At 37.0% G+C, this 22,707-nt stretch overlaps 2 protein-coding genes across 3 annotated transcripts; both read left to right on the top strand.

Moving 5' to 3' along the window:
- Positions 1-2,345: 2,345 nt before the first annotated feature.
- On the top strand, positions 2,346-6,258 carry LOC133804367 (glutamate receptor 2.1-like). 2 transcript variants are annotated; one of them, XM_062242534.1, is made up of 5 exons: positions 2,346-2,631; positions 2,997-4,309; positions 4,398-4,710; positions 4,801-5,207; positions 5,656-6,258. In XM_062242534.1, exons 1-5 carry the CDS (start codon positions 2,373-2,375, stop codon positions 6,187-6,189), a joined length of 2,826 nt encoding a protein of 941 aa, XP_062098518.1. In that variant the 5' UTR covers positions 2,346-2,372; the 3' UTR covers positions 6,190-6,258. The 2 variants fall into 2 exon arrangements, with proteins under 2 accessions (XP_062098518.1, XP_062098517.1); XM_062242533.1 differs by having other exon boundaries at positions 4,801-5,267.
- Positions 6,259-7,735: 1,477 nt separating this feature from the next.
- Positions 7,736-11,779, top strand: LOC133805077 (uncharacterized). The gene is made up of 7 exons (XM_062243178.1): positions 7,736-8,053; positions 8,134-8,192; positions 9,884-10,589; positions 10,669-10,884; positions 10,950-11,042; positions 11,125-11,229; positions 11,308-11,779. Exons 3-7 carry the CDS (start codon positions 10,416-10,418, stop codon positions 11,650-11,652), a joined length of 933 nt encoding a protein of 310 aa, XP_062099162.1. The 5' UTR covers positions 7,736-8,053; positions 8,134-8,192; positions 9,884-10,415; the 3' UTR covers positions 11,653-11,779.
- The last annotated feature ends 10,928 nt before the right edge of the window (positions 11,780-22,707 follow it).

Genomic DNA, 22,707 nt, shown 5'->3' with positions numbered 1-22,707 from the left:
TTAATCTTGACTGACTTCATTCACCAAGTGCATGTTCTAGTTAGTGCCCACGTCGACCATTAATAAAATGAAAAGATATATTTGAAAGGTAAAAATAGTATTCTGATTTATTTTGACAAATGGGTTTTTTCTTTTAACTTGTTAATGTTGTGGCATATGAGAAGGGTATTCTAATAACGGATGTTTGATTGGAGGTAATAAAAATTTACGAATATAAATAAAAATGAAAAAGAAAAAGAAATAAAATTTAATATGAAAAAAAAATTATTAAAATCTATACACATAATACAAATATCAATTTCTCTCGTAAGAAAATAAAAATGAGAATGGGACAAAACTTCTCCATCTAAATTAACAAAGTACGAGATGGGAATGGGTTGATTTTTCGTCTTTGAATGTTAAACGTAAATGAGTTCAACACTTCATGCCTCGACAAAAATCCCATTTAATTTTTTAATACTTTTTTTATTTGTATTTATATAATATTTTGGCTTTCAATTTTTTTTATGAATAATATATATAATTAATTTGTTTGATAAAAAGTGCATAAATATATTTTAAATCTGAAAAAAATTAATTAAATAAACTTTCCATACGTATACAAAAATATTAAAATGATATTAATTAAACAATAGGATAATAAATTAGTTTGAAAAGAAAAAACAATATACTAAAATAGCATCTCTTGTTCTGAATTATAGCAAAATAAATTACAAAAAAATTAATATCAAATCACATGTACATGCACTCACACACCCAATTATTTAGTCTAGTTTCTTTTGCTGCAAGTAATAGTATTGATTAATTCGGAGTGAGTTGGAGCAGTTCTGAGTAATTCACTAAATTAAGGGCGTGTTTAGAAAGTCATTTTATAATTGGAATTTGATGTAATTCAGAGTAATTATTGAGATCTCAATTAAACTCTCTAATTATCATAGCTTCCATGAGAATTATGCGTAATTACACTATTTAATTACTACTTACTATTAATTTCAAATAATATTTGTTACATGATATTATTTTTCTGTGTAATTATTTGTTGTTTCATCAATAGGAAGTAATTATCGCTTGATATCCAGACACACTTTGTATTTTTAAATATAGTATTACTTGGTTGTTCTACTTACACGACCTAGTAATTACACAGTAATTTTCAAATATACTCTAAATATGTAGTTATAAATAATTAATATTTATTAACTTATAGTCATTAGCTCCACTTGTCATTCACATGTTCATACTAAAATGATTCAAAAGTATTGCTAACACGAATATACAAGTTGATCAAGTCATTAAATATTTAGAGAAACTGACAGTGAATATTATATATATTCTAGATTTTCAAGATCAAACAATAAATTGTCAAGTGTCCCATTTGAACCAGTCTTTAATTAATAACATATATTAATGATTTTTTTTCCTAAACAAATTTATATTTATATAATTAAATATCTACTTTTTACGTAATTTTTAAGATATATTCCATTAAATATTTAAAATATTTCTTTAAACTTAATAAAACAACTGCTTAATACCAAAAATTTCTTACTAGAGACTAACTTGTTTCAATAATAACCAACCTATTGAATAGAATTAGCTAAAACTAACTAATTAATTACTCCTAGAGTTTAAATAGTATGAAAGGTATTTTTTATTATTATTATTTACTTTTTAGTTTTGGTAAAATACACCACCGAAACATTTTAACGCAACTTCCTTGTAATGTTAAAATTGAAGATCATGAAGTTCCACATTAATGTTGGAGATAAAAAAAATATTTTGATGTCAAATTCTACATTTTTGTTTAGAGTTTATATATATATATATATATAAACAAATGATTATTGTGTATATATACATTAAATAGAAAATTTTGCTTTCTTTGTCAGAATGATTTAGTCCCAATCAGTTTTTCAAATTGGGTACAAAGAGTAACTACATCATCTAAATAATGACCAGAACAAAGTTGTTAATAGCATGTTTTTTCAGTTTTTTTTTTTTTTTTTTGGAATGTTTTATTTTTATATATTTAATATGATGTATATATAGTGACAATAATTCTAACTTAAATATATAGTTTGAGTTAGTCAAAGTAAACGGCTTTGACCATAAAAGAAAAATATCAAACGCAGAAGAATGAATATCTATCAAACAAAAAAATGATATTAATAATTATCGTACGTACGATTTCTCTACTTAATAATTAAGTTGTTCAAACGTAGTGGACGGATTCTCTACTCGTTTTATTTTTTTTAATAAAAATTTCACTCCCTGAGGACCATTTGATTGGTCCTCTATAAATATATATACTCAATACATATATAGAGAGAGGAGTGACTGGAAAATAGCATAATAATCGAAAAGATTAAAAAATGACGAGGAAGAATGCTTTGTTTTTCTTGTTCATTGTAATATGTTCGACATGGATGGTCAGAGGAATGGCCCAAAACGACACGATTCCAGTGAAAGTTGGTGTCGTTTTGGACCTTGAAACTCCAGTTGCTAAAATTTGGTTAAGTTGCATAGAATTGGCTCTCTCAGACTTGTATGCCTCCCATGCCCACTTTAAGACTAGATTGGTTCTCAATATCAGAGACTCCAAGAAAGATATCGTCTCTGCAGCCTCCGCAGGTAATTAGCTTAAGTTTCTTTAATTTCTATGAACATTATTTATTTAGTGACTTTTTCTTTGTTTACTTCTATTTTTTAGTAGTTGCATATCTTCCATTTCTGACTTTTCCTTAATTAGAACATGAGAGAAAAATAAACAAAGAGCAGCAGCAGCAGCTTGGTTTAGCGAAATCTGTTTGGTTATTATATATATAGTCTTAAATTTTCAGTAGTATAAATTATGGTTTTTCACAAGATTTTTATGGATCGATTGCTTTTTTTGTTTAATATCTAGCTAGTATCTCTTATTAATATATATATATAAATTTATATGCACTATTATTTATTAAGATTGATTTATTATTTTATTTTTAATGTAACAACAGCTCTGGATCTTATAAAAAATGTACAAGTGCAAGCAATATTAGGGCCACAAAGATCGAGTCAAGCCAAATTCATCATTGAATTAGGGCAAAAGGCTCAAGTGCCAATAATATCATTTTCAGCAACAAGTCCTTCTCTCAAAATTCCAAGTCAAAGCTCATACTTTTTCCAAACAGCGACGAGTGACTCATCTCAAGTCACAGCCATTAGTTCCATAGTCAAAGCTTTTGGATGGCGAAATGTAGTGCCCATCTACACAGCCAATGAATACGGAGAAGGAATCATTCCCTATTTGGTCGATGCCCTAATAGAAGTCGATGCCAGAGTTCCCTATCGAAGTGCCATTCCACCCTCAGCCACCGATGATCAGATCAAGAACGAGCTTTACAAACTAGACTCAATGCAAACTAGGGTTTTCGTTGTTCACATGTGGTATGACCTTGGGTCAAGGTTGTTTACCTTAGCTGAGGAGATTGGAATGTTGGGAGAGGGTTATGTTTGGATCATAACAGAAGATTTCACCAATCTCTTAGGCTCCTTAAGTTTCTCAGTCATCGACTCAATGGAAGGGGTTTTAGGAATCAAGACTTTTGTGCCACCATCGAAAGAGCTTGATAGTTTTAAAGTTGGGTGGAAATCCAAGTTCTACAATGCCCAACTCAATGTAATGGGTTTATGGGCATATGATTCGGTCCATGCATTAGCCTTAGCCATTGAAAAACTACATGGTAGTAGTGGTGTGTTAAAAAATGTTACAAGTGGTGGCTCGACTGATGATCTTTTTAGTTACAAGGTGTCACCAATTGGTCCAAAATTATTGGAAACCTTATCAGGTACAAGATTCAGGGGCCTGGCTGGAGATTTCATCTTAGATAATGGAACACTAAAAACCTCGACATTTCAAATAGTGAATGTTGTGAATGGTGGTAGAGCAGGGAGAAAAGTTGGGTTTTGGACACAAAAAAATGGACTGGTGAGAACTTTGTTGGATTCGAGAGCTGAATATTCGACTTCAAAATTAAATCTGAAACCTATTATATGGCCAGGAGAGTCTATTATTGCTCCAAAAGGTTGGGTGATTCCGACTAATGGGAGGAGGTTGAGGATTGGAATTCCGGTCATCACTGCCTATAAAGAGTTTGTAGATGTGACAAACTGTGATCCAAGTACTAATACATCAGATGCCATAGGCTTCAGCATTGACGTATTTAAAGCAGCAGTTAAAGCCTTGCCATACGATCTTTCTTATGATTTTTTTCCTTATCAAAAGCCTAATGGTTCCTATGATGACTTGGTATACGAAGTATATCTTGGGGTAATTTTTTACTAACTCATGTATATATATATTTGATTGGTCTTATATATGTGCATATAATAATATATTGTACTATAATGCTTGACAGAACTACGATGCAGTGGTAGCAGACACGACGATTAGAGCAAACCGATCCCAATACGTGGATTTCACATTGCCATACACAGAATCAGGCGTGGCAATGGTGGTTCCAATGAGAGACAATAAGCCAAAAAGTGCATGGATTTTCTTGAAGCCTTTGACGTGGGATTTATGGGTCACCACCTTTTGTTTCTTTCTCTTCATTGGTTTTGTCGTTTGGGTTCTGGAGCACCGAGTCAATGAAGATTTTCGTGGGCCACCTTCACATCAAATCGGCACAAGCTTTTCATTCTCCTTTTCAACCATGGTTTTTGCAAATAGTAATGAACTATTCTCTCTTTCCCCATATATATATATAGTTGTTATTTCATTTTTCTTTTTGAATGACAATTAGAATTATTTGTTTACAGAGGAGAGAGTGGTGAGTAACTTGGCTCGGTTCGTGGTGATCATATGGGTGTTTGTGGTGTTAATATTGACTCAAAGTTACACGGCTAGTTTAGCTTCACTTTTAACAGTGGAAAAACTTCAACCAACTATTACAGATATAAACCAACTCTTAAGAAATGGAGAAAGAGTTGGGTGTTTTCGCAACTCCTTTGTGTATGGGCTGTTAGAACATACAGGTTTTCCCTCTTGGCAAATCGTACCTCTTAACTCCACAGATCAATGTGACCATTTCTTGTCTATTGGGAGCGCCAAAGGTGGTATTTCTGCTTATGTTGACGAAACCCCAAATACAAGGATTTTTCTTGGCCAATACTGTTCCAAATATACCTTGATTGGCCCCATATTCAATACTGCTGGCTATGGATTCGTAAGTACTTACTTTCTAATTACAACTCCTAGTAATTTTCTTAATATATATGTTTATATAGTGCGGAATTCTCCTAGCTTCACTTTAAGCCTTATTGGTGGGGTTCTCAGTGTTCTCGACCTACAAATTTTCAGAAAATTCTGAATAGTTTACAGTACCGAAAATTAAATTAAAACATTACTTTTTTTTATGCGCGTGGAAAACAATATGTTTGAACTTAGTTTTCGGCACCGTAAATTATTTGGAATTTTCTGAAAATTTGCAGATGTTTTAAATAGCTACAATAAACACGGTCATAAAAAAATTCACACCGAAAACTGTTTAAGGGTCGACACACTGAAAGTCCACCGATAAGGCTTAAAGTGATGCGAGTTTTTCTATTAGCATCGTTAGTATATCATAATACCAATTAATAACTATTGTGGGTGTGTTGTGTTTTTTTGTTTAGGTGTTCCCAAAAGGGTCTCCTCTAGTATGTGATGTTTCAAGGGCCATTCTCAACGTTACCGAAACAGAAGAAATGAAGAAAACTGAGAAAAAATGGTTCGAGACAGACCAAAAAGCTTGTTTAGACTATGACCCCAAAATCTCATCCAACAGTCTTAGCCTTGGTAGCTTTTGGGGCCTATTCTTAATAGCCGGCGTTTCTTCATTATTTGCACTCATAATCTTTGCAATTACGTTCCTTCATGAGCACAAGCAAATCTTATTGGATTCCCATGATTCGGTTGGAAGAAGAATTGGAGCCATTTTCAAAAGCTTTGACCAAAAAGACCTCTCCTTCCATACTTTTAACAAGAGTAATAGTAATCAACTGATCAATAATGGTGGATATGGTACAGACATCATGGACTTAACAGCTAATAATAATACCAACTGTCCTCCGAGTCCATCAACTACTAATTATACAGCCTCAAACTCCCCAATCTCAATGGGAGAACAAGGAACAATACCATTTTCTAGTGCTCAGCATATTGTCTAAATGAATTAAGATTAGATTACTAAGTTATTAACTACTAGTCACAACTAATTAAAAATTACTTATGTTTTTCCTATTGTGTAATTATAATTTATATATATATATATATATACTAGGTTATAGTGTAGGCAGTAATATACATGCATCAACTATTTTTAATTTCCAATGTATCTCACAATGTCTTTTGGTGAATTTGATGAAGAAAAAGAGTTCTAATTATTTGATAAAAAATAAACTATCACACAAATTTATAAGATAAAAAAAATAATGTATGTCTTTATTATTTTTAAATAAATATAATTTAATTATTTAAATTATCATAAAATATCTTAAAAATATCATATGTTAATTAATTAATTTATTTATTTTTATTTAAGTTTATATTTGTTCTAGTTTTTAAATTTGACAGTGACAATAAAAAATTATATACTATATGTTTAATATAATATTAAGTTTAAATTTTATTTAAGTTATAAAGTATATGATTTTATTATTTTTAAATAATTATTATTTTAAAATATCTCAAAAATATATTATTTTAATTTGTTTGATTATTTATTTATTTTATTTTATTTAAGTTTAAATCATGTTTACAATTTACAAATAAATATAAAAATATTTTATTAAATATAAAAATATTCGTTAAAGTTAACATAAAAAATAAAAAACCGTTAATATAAAAGAGATATATATCTCTGATTTTTCTTTACGATTTTCTGATGTATGATTTTTATTTAGGAGTAATATATTTTTATTAATATCTTTATCAACTATAACGCCCTTCCGCGATAGGATTTTAGTTAAGAATCATGCAATTTTGCATATACAGAACTAACGTAAAATGATTACAATTGAACATTATTGAATATATAGAAAAAACTGGAAAGGAAATAATAATGAGATTATAATATTTTGTACAATATATTTTGTCTCATTATTTATTTAGATTTTATATTTTAATAAATTATTTTTTAAATCTTATATTTTGTAAAATAATTTAAATAAACATCTTCGTATTCCAACTATCCATTTGAGAGAAGAATTGGAGTCATTTTCAAAAACTACGTGGAAAAAACCTCAGCTCACAGCATTTTAAAAAGAGTAGTAATAATCAACTCAAAGAGTAGTATACTAATACCAACAACTGCCCTCCAAAGCCCTCTATTACTTTAATGTATAAGTTATTTATTTATGAAACTATTAGCTATTTAGTCATGAAACTTTCTTATTATTATTTGAGACAGAAATAGTATAATCTTATATTATTTCGTGTTTGTGGTTTTTAAAATAATCCAATTTAAAGAAAACTTAATTAGACTCAGTACCATTCCAACATATAAGAAAATACAATAATAACAGAATAGTGTGAAGATCAAGCTTTCTAAATCTTACTAATTAAAGCATGACGAAAAGAATATATTCCAAATTTTTTAGGTAACATTTCAAAATCATCTTTATACGTCTATTAATCGTTATTTAAGTTAGCTTGTTCCCCCAAGAATTAATAATTTGTTACTTCTTTTGAGTAATTGCTAACTATACACTACAAAAAAAAGGTTCAATACCGAGAACATTATACCGACAACATGTCCTCGGTATAGACATTTCATATGCGCGGGACATTTTCGCGGTTCTGAATAGGTTTAGTTGCTATACCGAGGACCTATACCGAGAACATGTTCTCGGTATAGGGTTTATAAATATCACACTCAGCCGCGAAGCCCCTTCTCCTTCCTCTCTGGTTTCTCTGGGTTTTCTCCGAAACCTCCGCCTCCCTCCGCCGATTATAGTCGTTTTCCTCCATAAAAGCTCGGTTTTAAGCCCCAAAATTGCCAAGGGTGAAGGAATTTCTGTGTATTTGTTGAAGGTATGGTTTATTTATTCATTTTATATATATATATATATTTATGAAATTGTATAATGATATTTTCTAATTTTTGTTTGAAGGTTGGGTATTCGGTTTTTGTTGGATTATAGGGATTGCTAGCAAGATATTGAAGGCATTGGTAAGTTTTTTTTAATTTTTCTGTATTTTTTTAATTTTTTTTTCAATTTTTGAATAATTTATGTTTTTTTATATAAATAATATAATATTAATTTTAATAAAAATCTGAAATAATTATATTAGATAGAATGTATTTATTTTTAGGTTTTCAAAATAAGTATTAGTAAAAATGATATTAGGAATTAGAAAATTGTTAAATGATTAATTAGTATTTTTTTTAAATAAATTCTATGTTGTGTTTGGTGAATTTTATGTGTATTAAACATATTAGTAAACATATTAAATATTTGAGTGTTAATTTGAAAATTTTGGTGGTAATGTTAGTATGTTGTTGTTGTCAATTTTAATTTTTTTGCTTATGTTAGTAGTAAAAATTCAGATTTTATGAATATTGATGATTAATTTGTTGTTGTTAATTTTTAGTAGAATTTTAATATTTTGGTTAGAAAATTGAATAATTAATAAAATTTAGACTAATAATTATAAATTATATAGTTATTTAAAATGAATTTGTAATGCTCTCTGCATGATCTGGGTCTGGATATTTTTTATGTGTTATTTGCAGGATTTTAAATTTTGGGATAGATGAAAATATAGTCGTTATGCTGCCGAATTTTTTATAGAATTGTAAAATTTAGAGATATTGTGAATATTAGTAGAAGTACTCAATAAAATTTCTAATTTAATAAATAGTGAATTGATAAGTAAAATCATTTATTTTAAAATTAAGATTAAAAAAATTAACATTAACATTATGCAACTAAATTTTAATAAAAATAAACATTAATTAAATAATTTAAGTAATAATTAAATCCTAAAGTAGTTAAATAAATTTTAAACAAATCTTAGAATTTTTTTTTAAATTAATCAAACTATTCAATAAAGCATAAGTAAAATATGTAATTTAATAAATACTAAATTAATATGTAAAAAAATAATATGTGTTAGTTCTGATTAAATAAAATTAACAAATATATTATTAGAAAACCATTATTAAAATTAAAATTAAAATTAAAAAAATTAAATTTAATATTTGTTAGTTTTAATCATTATTAAAATTAAAATTAAAAAAATATGTTTTTAATATTATTTGTTAGTTGTTTTTAATTTTTCTGTATTTTTTTTAATATTTTTTTTCAATTTTTGAATAATTTATGTTTTTTATATAAATAATATATTTTAAAATTAAGAATAAAAAAAATTAACATTAACATTATGCAACTAAATTTTAATAAAAATAAAAATTAATCCTAAAGTAGTTAAATAAATTTTAAACAAATTTTAGAAATTTTGTTTAAATTAATCAAACTATTCAATAAAGCATAAGTAAAATATGTAATTTAATAAATACTAAATTAATATGTCAAATTTAAATAAGTTTAATAATATTTACACTGAAATATATTATAGTTAGATATCATAAAACAACATAATTAACTTCAAAAAGCATAAGACATTAAAAAAACATATTTAATTATATTTGCTTTTTTCTTTGGTAATAAGAAATTATTACCAAAGATATAATAGTATTATTATCACATAGTGATAATATTATATTTTTTTAGTGTTCATCACAAGAAGCCTTAGACCCGTTTAGAGAGGGTGAGTCATTGAAGACTCTTACATTTGCCTCTCTCTGAATTAGGACACACACAAATTGATTGTAAGTTTGATGATTAGTGTTCCGTGCAGTGCTACATTCATACAATGTCGATCGACAAGAGTTGGATTAATTTGACAGATCGATTATCCGATGAGTATGAGGCTGGTGTGATGGATTTTCTCCAGAGAGCCCGGCAGTGCGTTGACTCAAGGGGATTGGTGAAATGTCCGTGTAGGAGGTGTGTCAACGTTGAATTTCAGACAATTGATGTATTAGAAAATCATCTTTTTGTAAATGGTTTTCTACGGAAATATACCAATTGGCATTGGCATGGAGAGGATGAAATAATACCAATGAGAGCTCGGATAGATCAAAATGATGAAGATGAGATGATGGATGTTCTCACTGATCTTATGCAAAATGACAATGACGAACAAGCGGAGAATGAGCGCGGTCAAGAGATACCTACAACTGACTACAGGAGTGGGCAACATTATAACGATTTGTTTGCTGAGATCGAGGCTCCATTATTCCCCGGGTGTCAAAATTACACTTCATTGAATTTCCTAGTGAAGTTAATGCATTTCAAAGTGTTGGGAAAAATTCCCAACAAAATATTTGATGGAATGCTGGAGTTGTTACATGATGCATTTCCAGCCCCAAATAAGCTTCCAAAATCGCTCAAATTTCTCAAGAGAGCTCGGATTACTTGTTCGACAGTACACAGATCCGGACTGTCCTCAATGGTCAAAAGTACCAAATGCCTCGAAAGAAAGAATACTTGCACATTTGGAAGTAAGTAGTTTATGTATTTTTATCTTAATTCTTATTTTATGTTATATATGATATTTACTAATAAATGTTTGTAAATTAGGATGATTTGTTTGATATTGGGCGTACTAGATATGGAGAAGGGCATATGCCTGGGATCTTGAGAGGCATTGATACTTCGTGTGCTAAAAAGTATTCTGACTGGAAGTACGATATTAAAGAGCACTTAACGATTAATGGGCCACAAAATCGTTATGGTGGTTGCACGGATACGCAGTGGCAAAAAGCAATTGATTTTTTCCGTCGCCCAGAAATTACGGTATTAATTTCTTGCTAAACTTAACTATCTTAATTAAATATATTACTAACGATAACTTTTTGCAGAAACGTTCTGTGGTCAACAAGGAAAATAGAAAGAAATTGAAAGAGCTTAGCTATGGAGGTTCTCAGTCAATCCCAGCCTTACGCTATAAAAAGGTTAGTTAATTAATTATTTTTTAGTTTATTTTTCTTATTTACGTTTAATTATTAATTTTATAAAAATATATGTACGTGACAGCGCAATTTAGAGACTGGGCAACTTGAGTCCATCCCGGATAGCTGGATGGATACTCACCATAAATCAGGCACAGGGTGGGTGACAGAGACAGCAAAAAATACTTGGGTACGTTAAGTTTTTTTAAACATTTTTCAAATTTTTAATTGTTTCAAAATTTTAATTACATTATACATTGTATCACAGGAGGAATTGCGTGCATACCGCGACACACAGCAGACACAGGCAACTGATACTGAGAGTTCCACACCAGTTTCGAGTGCGCCTGAAGATGAAGACATATCTTTGGTACAAAATGTCTTCGGAAAACGACGGGGCCACCAGAAAGGATATGGACGTATCCTTAACATAAGGGACCGAACTCCATTTGATTTTCGTCCTTCACAAACTAGAGATGAAGAGTTGTCTGAGATGAGAGAGCGTCTTCGACAGTTAGAGGAGCATGTCCGGACTCATTGTATCACCCCGGGATCTCAATCTGCCCCACCACCACCACCCGATGATCCTGATGTTGGAGCACCGACTCAGTAGGACTTATGTATGAATTTTATTACAATTGACTATTACATTATCATGTTTAAGACAAGTCTTTATTTTAATTCAACGAATACACTCTTATGTTTTTTTTTATATCTTTAATATAAGTGTTTTAATTTTATTCTATTTTCTTATATTTAATTCAAAATAAATAAATAAATAAGGGAATAACAAATATAAAAAAAAATTGGGGACAAGTCTATACCGAGGACATTGTCCTCGGTATATACCACCAAGATGTCGGTATGTACCAGTACGATGAGAAATTGAGGTTTGTTGTACCGAGGACATTTGTCACTTTCTACCGAGGACATTATCCTCGGTAAAACGTATACCGAGAACATTTTTAATGTCGTCGGTAGACGTTTTGTTTTTACCGACGCGGCTGTACCGACAACTTTATACCGACGACATTGTCTCGGTATAAGATATACCGAGGACATTTCGGCTTATACCGAGGACATTTGTTCTCGGTATAGGCCCTGATTTTTGTAGTGATATATTATTTCAATTAGTAGTTTGTTTATTTTATTAGGTTGCGTCAGTAATATATAAAAATATATATTATCCCTTATTACTTAAGAAAATAGTGAAAAAAATTAAAATATAATCGAAGACAAATAGAGATGAAGTCAGGATTACACTGTAGTCTCTTGAATTATAGTTGACTTGTCACATTTAAAGATCGTTCCTCGAAAATTCGATCATCTAAATTAATTTGGTGTTAATACTCTTTGAAAAGTTTTCTCTTATTTGTTCTTGATAATAAGAAATTTGGGTCCACTAGTCTAGCCGATTATTACGTGAATGTTCGTTTATTGACTAATTCCCAATAGTAATCTTTATTTGGAATATATATGATGCACTACATAGATTTTCTTGTCAATCTCAAAGAGAATGATCTATAAATACTTATAATAGTAAAATTTCGGTGTTGACAGTGATCTATAAAGTTAGTTTTGGCATGTGAATAGTTATAAATTCTAATTTTTCACTATAATCACAATGTATGTAGTCATTTAAAATTTTCCACAAATTTTCAAGAAATTCTGAATAATTTAAGTGTCGAAAACAAAGTTTAAACAATTGAATTTTCCACTCGTGTCTGTTTTTTAGTACACGAGTGAAACAAACTATTTAAATTTTGTTTTCGGTACCATAAATTATTCGAAATTTCTTGAAACTTTGTGTGATGTTCTAAATGACTACAATATACATTGTCATAATAAAAATTAGAATTTATAATTATCTAAATACCGAAACCAACTTATGTCAACACCAGTGACAAAAAAATATAGCAATACCGTCTTCATACCCTATATATAATTAAAAAAAAATTGATGTCTCATTACCTCCTTCTTAACTAATAAATTAAGTAGTTTCCTTAATATTTCATAAACAGAATTTCTTATGTCAAAGGGATTCGAAATAGTATTATTATAAACAAGTTATAGGTTTATTCACTAATGTCGTCCCAAATTGCTAAAAACAATGTGTAAAAAAAGAGTTGACTTAGTTTTTCTAAGTAAGAAAATATATTGGGACCACCTCTTTTCTAAGAGTAGTTACTAAAATATATATGCTTATGACCACACACATTAACACAAAATTTATTTTTTTCGTCATAAACCCATACATAGACTTTTGTATCTCGATAAAATTATTGCTTGATTTTGTATTGAGTTCAACTCAATAAAATTATTGCTTAATCATGTGATGAGATGGAGAATAGTTCACAAGTTAATTTATTGCTCGACATGTAAAAAAAATGGTTGAATTTTGGGAAATCAACAAAGAAAAAAATGAAGAAAAACAAAGTAGTGTACAATTGGATCAATAATGTCGATATCACTTGCTTAGCAAGTAATCTATTCTCAACCTTATTTATTTATTTATTTTTCTGTGAATGTAATGGTTTTAATCTTTGATTTTCGTTTTGGTTTCTGCTAAGATATTTCAATATTTACTTTGTGTTATCTGCTCTTTTATTTTAATAATTATTATTCAAACTTGTGTAATGATTAGCTAATTAATTAACACATGATGAAATAGTTATTTAACTATAATTGCTTCGGCTCTGATAATAATATTTTTTTTCTTATTGCCCTTTGATTTTCTTTTGTAGATTGATTAAAAAAAACCTTTTATTTTACTTATTAATTAGTAATATTATTATAGGCAACGACTACAATGTATTCTTTTTTTTGCAACATTTGTGCATTATTTTTCTATTTTTAACACCTTGATAGATGTGATTAGCGAGCCGAGCCGCGACCTAATCATGATTATCTCGTGGATATCCCCAAAACCGGAGCTTCCGTCATAAGGTCGTACCTCCTTAGATCGAGATAACCCAAGGGTTCGCCAAGTTTGCCTAAGAACTGAGTCCGGACTCTAAAGGCCAAAGGTCGAGTTAGGTATCCAGATCGTGGTACGAGCTGGACCTGAAGACTATGACCCTTTGTAAAGTCAACACACGCAAGGTAAACATGCATATATCAGACATCACGTGTCTGATATGCCCCTGACTTCTCGGACACGCAGCAGGAACGTGCGTATTCAGACACCCACGACTGGGTTGGGCCGTGCGGCCCATTATCTCCTTACCTATTGATTTGACCACACTTATGTGTCAGGTTTATGAATTAATCATGAATGTCACAGAGTTGATACGATAGGTAAGAAGGTCACGGGATGACCTTCTTACCAACTCCCAAGTGCCTTCTCCTATAAATATGGAGATCCTGGGAGTTAATAAGGGTTGGATTATCTCTTGTAAGAAATACCCTGTAATCAAATATCCAGTATATAGTAATAATACTGACTAGTGGAGTAGAATGATTTTAACCTTCGAACCACTTAAAAAACGTGTCTTGAGTCACCATTTCACTTTTCCAAGATCATATATCTGTTACGGTTCAACATTAGCACTAATCCCTTTCTTTTCTTTTCTTAATTACCTGTTGGCGAAGAACCGCATCAACAGTTTGGTGCTTTCATTGAGAGCAAGTTTGGTTAGTGCTGTCGCAAACATCCAACTATGGTGACTACTCGATCCAGGCACGGTAACGAGACAGAGCAGCATGATGGGCAGGAGGCTCATCATACTGCCACCCCTGGTGAACAAGTTCTTGAGACCCAGCAGCGGCCAGGAAAGCAGCCGGTGGGCCAAGATGACACCGGAAGTTCGGCCCCCCGGCCACCTAATCCAAACCCGTGTTATTACATGGCGGTGGAGATGGAGAACGCTCAGCTAAGGAGCCAGCAGATCAAGGATGTGCTGGCCCGACTACCCCCTCTCACAACCGACGCTAACGTCGGAGAGAGGCAAGGCGAGGCTCCTAAGTCTCGCCGGGGTAATCGGTCCAAGCATAGCCGCTCGGACAGACTTTCGACATCCAACTCCACTCCCTCATCACACCATCGAGAGGCAAGCTTTGAAGAAGTGCCTGGAGCCAGGCAACAGCAATACAGCCGTTCGGTCAGGACGTCGACACCTAGCTCCCAACCATCCTCGAGAGCGCCCAGGGGAGCTCGAGGTAATTCCTGAAGGAGATCCGGGGAGGGCTCGCAGCATTAGCCCGTCCCCAACAACCGTCTTGCGCCTCGTCCAGATCGCCAAGCGCGGGACCAGCAGGTTGGCATGACCGAAAGGCCCACACCAAATTTGATCCGTCCTGACGGAACTAGGATCGCCTCTCCAGTCAGGCATCCTCCTCCTCGGCCCGTCCGAGATATCCCAGCCTATGGGAGTAGTCGGAGAAACCCGCCATCAGCTGGACCTTCCTGGCGTAGCAGGGCGCCAAGGGAAAGCCCAAATCCTCACCACCAAAGGCGGACTCCAAGCCTATCTAGCAGGAGCCAATGGACCGGCAGTCACCGGAGTGATCTCTCCGGGGGAGACCTGCGTCAGCGTTTGAGTTTGGCACAAAATCATCAAACCACCCAGGGGGGCGACCTTCGAGATCGCCTTAACTCTCATAGGGGGGAACCAGCAGGAGGAGATGGCCACGCTCGCTCAGAGGGGGCCCTGTCCGAAGTACGTAACGGGGGGAATGTCCCAAATAACCTATCTCAAGATAGGAGGGGCAATAACCCACCAAATGTGCACAATGGGCCCGGAGCTGTTGAACAGCCCCGGAATAACCACGGACATCAGGACCAAACCCTCGAGCGCCTGACTCAGATGGAGGAGCTGATGAGGAAACTCCTGTCAGATAAAGAAAAAGATGAATATGATTCAGGGGACGAGATGGAACTCTTCGCCCCCAGTATAGCAGCAACGACGTACCCATCTGGTTACCGTATGCCGCACTTGTCAAAGTTCAATGGGGACGGAGACCCATCGGACCATCTAGGGATGTTCAACACCCTAATGATGGCCCACAACATTGGCCCCGAGCTGAGATGTTTAATATTTCCTTCCACACTGACTGGACCTGCCAGGCAGTGGTTCAAGCAAAGTAAAAGCCAGTCAATCAGCTCCTGGAAGACTTTCTCGGCAGATTTCAAAAGGGCATTCCGAGCCTCCCAGGCCGCCCGTGTTCAGGCCAACTCCCTAGCTAACGTGAGGCAGCAGCCCGGTGAGACTCTGAAGACCTACCTGAGCAGATTTGCGAACGTCGCTGCTCGAGCCAGAGACGCGGATGATAGTTCCAGGCTCATGGCCATGAGAACTGGAATCTTCTTCGGAGGAGATCTCTGGAAGGATATACAAAGGAAGGGAGTCAGCTCGGTTAGTGAATTCCTTAACAGGGCCCAAGAATGGATAAACTTGGAGGAAGCCGAAGCCTCAGCTGCGGGAACCAGCCAGGTCCCCGAACAGACCGCTCAAGTGGGGACGGAGGTCGTGGTAGCGACCCAAAACGTCTCACAGAACAACCAGCCCGGTGGAGGCAAGAGAAAGGGGAATGGCGAAAACGGTTAGCACGGCCAAAAGAAGAATAAGTCTGTAGACAAATTCAAGCCCGTCTTCGCGACTTATACAGAGCTCACCCAGTCTAAGGAGAACATCTTCCTAGCCAACTCTACTCGAGTCCCCTGGAAGAGGCCGGAACCATTAAAGCACCATAAGGGGAAGAGAGACACCTCCAAGTTTTGCCGTTTTCATAACGATGTTGGCCACAATACCGACGATTGTAGGCATTTAAAATATGAGATCCAGACTCTCATCCGAGCCGGCCCCTTGGCTCAATACGCGCGGAACAGGGTTCCAGCAAGTTGTCCTGCTCCAGAAGTCCCGGCCAGTCAGCCCGGGCCTCAGGTAGATCAGGACGTCCCTCCTCCCGTAGTTGGAGGAAAGATATCCACCATCTCTGGGGGTCCGCACATGGCCGGCACGAGTAGGGGTGCCCGGAAGAGATACTTGAACGAACTAAAGGCTCATAACGGAGTAGAGTTCGTCCCGGAGCAGTGCCAGTCAAAACAACAGCGGTTGGAGAGATAACCGATCATTTTTACGGAGGAAGATGCGGGCCATGTCCAATTCCCTCACAATGACCCTTTGGTCATGGCAGTTTAGCTCGCCAATCGGAGAGTGAGGATGGTGCTAATCGACAACGGGAGCTCGGTTAACCTCCTGTTCCGATCCACGTTAGAAAAGATGGGTTTAACCGTCGCTGAGTTGAAGGCGACCTCCATGATGCTGTATGGTTTTTCGGGAGAGGGATCAACATCAATAGGGACAATCGAGCTGGTGATCACCCTAGGAGAAGGATCACAGAAAATCTCCAAGCTCCTCGAATTCGTGGTCATCGACTGCTCCGCTGCATACAACGCGATCTTGGGGCGACCTACGCTCATGATGTTTGAGGCCGTCACTTCCATTCTCCACCTCGCGATGAAATTCCCTACTTCCACGGGAATATGCACTGTTCATGGCGATCAGCTCGCTGCCAGGGAATGCTACAACATTTCTATGAAGGGAAAATCTAAACCCGGGCAGCTGGCAATGGCCATTCAAGGTGGTGGAGAGGAATATCAGGAACCCTTAGCTAATCCTGAGATTGAAAAACCTCAAAGCGCCGAAGGGGAAAATGTCGTCTTAAGTGAGGATATTGACCCCCGAATAGGCGAGGATAGATCCGAGCTCCATGCGATTGAGGAGCTCGAGGAAGTGAACATTGATCCGCAGAACCCATCACGGACGGTCAAGTTCGGGAAAAACCTCTGTACCAAGAGGAAGGCGGAGCTGACTAAATTTCTGCGGGATAACCTGGACGTGTTTGCCTGGTCCCATGAGGACATGGTGGGAATCAGCCCGAGTGTCAACATGCATACACTTCATCTAGATAAAAACGTTCCCGCCAAGTCCCAGAAGCAAAGACGCCTAGGAACAGCTCGGGCTGAAGCCTTGAAGGAAGAGGTGGCCTGGCTCAAGAAATCCGGCTTTATCCGTGAGGCCAAATTTCCAATATGGGTCGCCAACCCCGTGCTGGTCCCGAAGCCCAACGGAAAATGGCGGACCTGCATAGACTTCTCCGACCTGAATAAAGCCTGCCCCAAGGATTGTTTTCCACTGCCAAGGATTGACCAGCTGGTAGATGCCACGGCGGGGCACGAGCTCATGTCCTTTATGGACGCATACTCAGGCTACAATCAGATCGCCATGAATCCGGCAGACCAGGAACACACCAGCTTCATGACCCTGACTAACGTCTATTGTTACAAGGTCATGCCGTTCGGGCTGAAGAACGCCGGAGCTACCTACCAAAGGTTAGTAAACAGAATGTTCGCAAGCCAGATCAGGAAAAACATGGAAGTTTACGTTGATGACATGCTAGTCAAGTCAAAGACTGCCGATAACCATGTTTCCGACCTGGAATAATGTTTTAGGATACTACGGGAGTATGGCATGAGACTTAATCCGCAGAAGTGCACTTTCGGAGTCGCGTCCGGAAAGTTCTTGGGCTTCATAGTCAATACCCAAGGAGTCGAGGCAAACCCCGACAAGATCAGGTCACTGCTCGAGCTTCCCTCGCCCAGGTCGCGAAAAGATGTCCAAGGCCTGACAGGAAGAGTGGCAGCCCTCAATCGGTTTATTTCCAAGTCCACCGATAAGTGTTTGAATGGACAGAAGAGTGAGAAAGTGCATTCCTCGACCTGAAGGCACATCTGGGCGAGCCACCTGTATTATCCCAACCCAAAGCAGGAGAGCCTCTTTTTCTCTACCTGGCTGTCACCGGGGATACAGCTAGTGCCGTGTTGGTACGAGAAGAAGACCGAGTTCAGAGACCAGTCTACTACATCAGCAAGAGACTTCTCGGGGCTGAATCTCGGTACCCGTTGATGGAGAAATTGGCGTTCTGCCTTATCACGGCCTCGCGAAAGCTTAGGCCGTGCTTCCAATCCCACTCGATACACTTCATGACCGATCAACCTTTAAGGCAGGTTTTGCAAAAACCTGAAGCATCGGGACGTTTGTTAAAATGGGCAATCGAACTCAGTCAGTTCTAGATTTTGTACACTCCGCGGACTGCTATAAAAAGTCAGGCCCTGGCCGATTTTATGGCAGAATGCACGGGATTCCAGGAGGATCCCGCAGAAGACTCACACCAAATCACCCCACCCCAGGCGTCGTGGAGGATCTTTGTAGATGGTTCGTCCAACGAGAACGGCTCCGGAGCTGGAATCATTTTGATATCCCCCGAGGGACATAGATTCCACTCGGCGCTGAGGTTCAGATTTAAAGCCTCCAACAACGAGGCCGAATACGAAGCTTTGCTGGTCGGGCTGAGGATAGCCCAGGAAATGAAGGCGAGCTCCGTCCAGTGCTTCAGTGACTCCCAGTTCGTGGTAAATCAGGCTCTGGGCGAATATCAGGCACGGGGACCCAAGATGGCCGCCTATCTGGAAAAGGTAAAATCTGAGTTATCCGTGTTTGAGCGAGGCTCGATCGAACAGATACCTCGGGAGCAGAACGCTAACGCAGACGCTCTCGCCAAGCTCGCCACCTCTGGGGAAACGGAGACCTTGGGGTTAGTGCCAATAGAGTTCTTGGAGAAACAAAGCATAGTAGATGTCAGGACGGAGGTCGAGATGATCGATGTCAGGCCGACCTGGATGACCCCCATCCTTGAGTATCTCGTCAAAGGAAAGCTGTCTGAAGGGCGTAATGATGCACGGCGAGTACTCTATCAAGCTCCCAGGTATAGGATAGTAGATGGGGTGTTATACCGGCGTGGGCACTCCCTGCCTCTCCTACGATGTGTTCTTCTAGATGAAGTAAAGGCCATCATGCAGGAGGTGCACGAGGGTTTTGCGGAGACCACACTGGGGGGCAGAGCTTGGCCTTAAAGGTCCTGAGGCAGGGGTATTACTGGCCAACTCTGTCCAAAGACTCGATCTCACACGTGAAGAAGTGCGACAAGTGCCAGCGATTCGCCGCAGTTGCCCGAGCCCCTCCAGTTGAGCTAAAGATGATCTCGTCCCCATGGCCGTTTGCCGTTTGGGGGATAGACTTGGTTGGCGCCCTCCCCACTGGAAAGGGCGGAGTCCGTTACGCCGTGGTAGCCATCGACTACTTTACGAAGTGGGCTGAGGCAGAACCTTTGGCAACAATAACGTCCAAAAAAAGTGATTGACTTCGTGGTTAAAAGAATTATCTGTCAATTCGGCCTGCCCAAGAAGATTGTCTCCGACAATGGTACTCAGTTCGACATCGACTTGTTCACTGAGTTTTGTGAAAGGTACGGAATTGTGAAAAGTTTCTCCTCCGTGGCCTATCCTCAGGCGAATGGCCAGGTCGAGGCTGTCAACAAGACTTTAAAGGAGAGCCTCAAGAAGAGATTAGATGAAGCGAAGGGGGTCTGGCCAGAACAGCTCCCCCAGGTCCTATGGGCATACCGGACCTCGCATCGGACTCCTACGGGTCATACTTCTTTTTCCCTAACCTTTGGAAGTGAGGAAGTCCTCCCCGTGGAGGTTAAAGTGCTTTCGCATAGGGTCCAGTCTTACGACCTGGACCACAACCATGAGCTACTGTGAAATTCCCTTGACCTAGTTGATGAAAGGCGAGAAGATTCGCAACTCCAGCTCGCCCATTATCAGCAGAAAATCACTCGCTACTTCAACACCAAAGTCAAAAAGCGTGCCTTTAGCGTTGGCGACTTGGTCCTAAGGAGAGTTTTCTTGGCCGGGAAAGATCCCAAAGACGGAGTCTTGGGACCAAACTGGGAAGGACCGTACCAGGTCATCGAAATCATTAATGAGGGAACTTATAAGTTAGCTCGGCTTGATGGAGGGGGGGTCCTGCGGACTTGGAACGCCATCCACTTAAAGAAATATTATCAATGATTCACTTGTAAGGCCTGAAAGGCCATTTTTTATGTATTAATGAAGATCAGCTTTTGTACATGTTTGCAAGTGTAATCTAAAGTAACCACGAAAGGCCCTTTCCCAGTTACTTGGGGGATATATGGTACCTGGATATAACCAGGTCTCCTTAATGACTTAGAAGTTGATTCATATCGATTGACCGTTGTTTTTTCTTAAAAAACGCGAGATATTGATAAGGATTAAATGCTAACTAAGTCCTATCCTGGTCATAACCGGGTCATAAAACTTAGAAGTTGATTTAAATCTATTGATCGTTGTTCTTCCTAAAGAGCTCGAGATATGGGTAAAAGTTAACGCGAACTAAGTTTTCAAAATAAGTTCCTGGTCATAACCGGGTCACAAAACTTAGAAGTTGATTTAAATCTATTGATCCTTGTTCTTCCTAAAGAGCTCGAGATATGGATAAAAGTTAACGCGAACTAAGTTTTCAAAATAAGTTCTTGGTCATAACCGGGTCATAAAACTTAGAAGTTGATTTAAATCTATTGATCGTTGTTCTTCCTAAAGAGCTCGAGATATGGATAAAAGTTAACGCGAACTAAGTTTTCAAATAAGTTCCTGGTCATAACCGGGTCATAAAACTTAGAAGTTGATTTAAATATATTGATCGTTGTTCTTCCTAAAGAGCTCGAGATATGGGTAAAAGTTAACGCGAACTAAGTTTTCAAAGTAAGTTCCTGGTCATAACCGGGTCACAAAACTTAGAAGTTGATTTAAATCTATTGATCATTGTTCTTCCTAAAGAGCTCGAGATATGGATAAAAGTTAACATGAACTAAGTTTTCAAAATAAGTTCCTGGTCATAACCGGGTCATAAAACTTAGAAGTTGATTTAAATCTATTGATCGTTGTTCTTCCTAAAGAGCTCGAGATATGGGTAAAAGGTAATGCGAACTAAGTTTTCAAAATAAGTTCCTGGTCATAACCGGGTCATAAAACTTAGAAGTTGATTTAAATCTATTGATCGTTGTTCTTCCTAAAGAGCTCGAGATATGGGTAAAAGTTAACGCGAACTAAGTTTTCAAAATAAGTTCCTGGTCATAACCGGGTTATAAAACTTAGAAGTTGATTTAAATCTATTGATCGTTGTTCTTCCTAAAGAGCTCGAGATATGGGTAAAATTTAACGCGAACTAAGTTTTCAAAGTAAGTTCCTGGTCATAACCGGGTCACAAAACTTAGAAGTTGATTTAAATTTATTGATCGTTGTTCTTCCTAAAGAGCTTGAGATATGGGTAAAAGTTAATGCGAACTAAGTTTTTCAAAAAATTGTAACCAAAATGCGTAAGGGAAAGAAAGAGGATCAATTAAAAACGTTAAATCAAATTGTCTCGAGGTGGAAGCACCTCATGCAAAGGTTACACAAAAAATATTAAAAAATAATGAAGGGCACAAGAGAAGAAACGCCCTAGGCTCTGCCAGGTGGCCCCTTGGAGGTCGCCGTCTCACCTTGCTCGGCTACGCCAGAGCCTTCCCCGGCCTCGGAGGGCGCTTCTTTATCAAGGCGAGCTTGGAACTTCACCAGCAAGCGTTCCCAGAGGCTCGCTGACAGGAAGGAGAAGTCAGCGTTTGGATTGTAGGCCCAACAATGGTAGAACAGGTCTTCCAGGGACTTTTCCGAAGTTGTCCGCTCGGCCTCTAGGGCGGCCTGAGCCTCAGCCTTCGCGGCATCTAGGTCTGTCCGCGAGGTGGCGAGGGAGGTCTCGAGCTCTTG

The sequence above is a fragment of the Humulus lupulus genome, chromosome X (genome assembly GCF_963169125.1).
Source record: "Humulus lupulus chromosome X, drHumLupu1.1, whole genome shotgun sequence".
Classification (NCBI taxonomy): domain Eukaryota; kingdom Viridiplantae; phylum Streptophyta; class Magnoliopsida; order Rosales; family Cannabaceae; genus Humulus; species Humulus lupulus.
The sequence above is the reverse complement of the archived record's forward strand: the minus strand, read 5'-3'. Positions and strand labels throughout refer to the sequence as shown.